Source organism: Cyprinodon variegatus, unplaced genomic scaffold (genome assembly GCF_000732505.1).
Source record: "Cyprinodon variegatus isolate N-32 unplaced genomic scaffold, C_variegatus-1.0 Scaffold2853, whole genome shotgun sequence".
In the NCBI taxonomy this organism is placed as follows: Eukaryota; Metazoa; Chordata; class Actinopteri; order Cyprinodontiformes; family Cyprinodontidae; genus Cyprinodon; species Cyprinodon variegatus.
Genome location: NW_015153306.1, coordinates 1 through 1,678, shown reverse-complemented (window position 1 = coordinate 1,678; position 1,678 = coordinate 1). Strand labels below are relative to the sequence as shown.

Sequence of the window (1,678 nt, the reverse complement as noted above, 5' to 3'; positions counted from 1 at the left end):
TCACACCTCAACCCGCCTCAAAGCCAACGCTGATTGGACGTTCGTTTGGTGAACGGCTCCAAATTTTCTTTAACGGAGAGTCTCCAGACTGATTAGCGAGTGAAACCTTGAAAGCTCGCGAGATCAGGATGGTCTCACCAGGCTAGGATGAGGCATCATGAAGCCAAACTGGATCGACTCTGTCTCACAGAATACTGACACCTGCTGGACATTTAAAGACACTACAGGCAGCTGATTGGACAGACCAAACTGAATTGATGACCTAGAATGATAGAATTTAAGTTTATTTAGGTTATATTCTACTATTTTATATCTTTGTTTACATTGAAAATATCTTAATATTGTAAATGGAAACTTATAACGTGAAAATGTGAATAAGGATGCTTGTGGACTAGGATTTTAACAGTACAAAGAGTAAATAAACTAATTTAAAATTAACTTTAATTTAGATAAGTTGAATGATAACAGAGGAAAAGGATGAAACTATTTTAAAATAAAAAATGAAAAGGCTGAAAGGTTCCGTTTCCTTTTAGGCTCCAAAATTCTGGATCATTTTAATGATCATTTTTTAGCAGATGCATCATGTTGACAGAAACGTTTTTAAACCCAGTTTAGTGAGTCGGTCGGATCGGTCACATGACTTTCTGCACCAATACGGTGTTTGGCTCTAGGGGCCCCACGCATCGGGGTCACGGCTCCGGACCGATCGGTTCGTGAACCTCGCTCAGATCCATGCTTACCTTCCAGGACAGAAGGGAACTTGTCGTTCATGGTGCTCCTGAACTCTGCGGGTGAAACGGACAGATGTTCCAGCAGATGTTTCCTCTGAGCAAAGCTGAATAATGTTCTCCTACCTCGGCTGTTGTTCATCCTGTGGAACAGAGCGTACGCCCCCAACACTCCCAGCAGCTCCACCACGATCACTCCCTTCATCAGCCGCCTGGCCAGAGGCTCCAGGGGTTTAGGAGGCATCTGAGGAGACGGCAGGACTTTACTGGGAGCCTCGCTGGATAAAAAACGTCTACTGATCTGAACTTCATCCATTAGCTTCTTATGTAGCAACTTAAATCTTTGATTTAAATAACAAATATATGAATTATAGAAACAAATGGAAAATGTTACATAAAGTTTATTTTCCAGGACTGGTTGGATAATAAAGCTTCTTCCAAAATGTTAATCAGCCAATTAAACGGCCTCTATTAAAGCATCTTTTTAGAAACAGAATAAAAATATCGGACAAAAAGGCGACAAACTTTTCAATCTCCTCCTTTATTTTTCCTCCTGGACTAAAACGACCAAACATTTGATCTCTGATATGAAGCTGAAGTTGGCTTTTGATTTGGGGAATGATTAAAGGGCGACTCCACTTCATTTTTCCCACCTTCAGCATCTTTAATCTACTCTGATTAAAAAACACCCGAACACATCAAAGCTGGACTAGATTAGTCTAAACTATTGGTAGAATAATTAAACTTTGGGATCTGTGAAACTTCAATTAAGGCAGATTTCAGAAACTTCTAAGTATCAAGGGCACAAACGTTTGGACTCACCTTCTCATTCAGAGAAATGTCTTTATTTTCATGACTATGAAAGCTGTAGATTCACTCTGAAAGCATCAAAACTATGAATGAACACGTGTGGAATTATACAGGTGCTGGTCATAAAATTAGAATATCAT

The 1,678-nt window shown here is 39.7% G+C and overlaps 1 protein-coding gene across 1 annotated transcript; it reads right to left on the bottom strand.

Moving 5' to 3' along the window:
* Positions 1-585: 585 nt before the first annotated feature.
* Positions 586-1,008, bottom strand: LOC107081074 (protein CEBPZOS-like). The gene is made up of 2 exons (XM_015369291.1): positions 855-1,008; positions 586-785 (listed from the first exon to the last, which is right to left on the bottom strand). Exons 1-2 carry the CDS (start codon positions 970-972, stop codon positions 601-603), a joined length of 303 nt encoding a protein of 100 aa, XP_015224777.1. The 5' UTR covers positions 973-1,008; the 3' UTR covers positions 586-600.
* Positions 1,009-1,678: the final 670 nt, after the last annotated feature.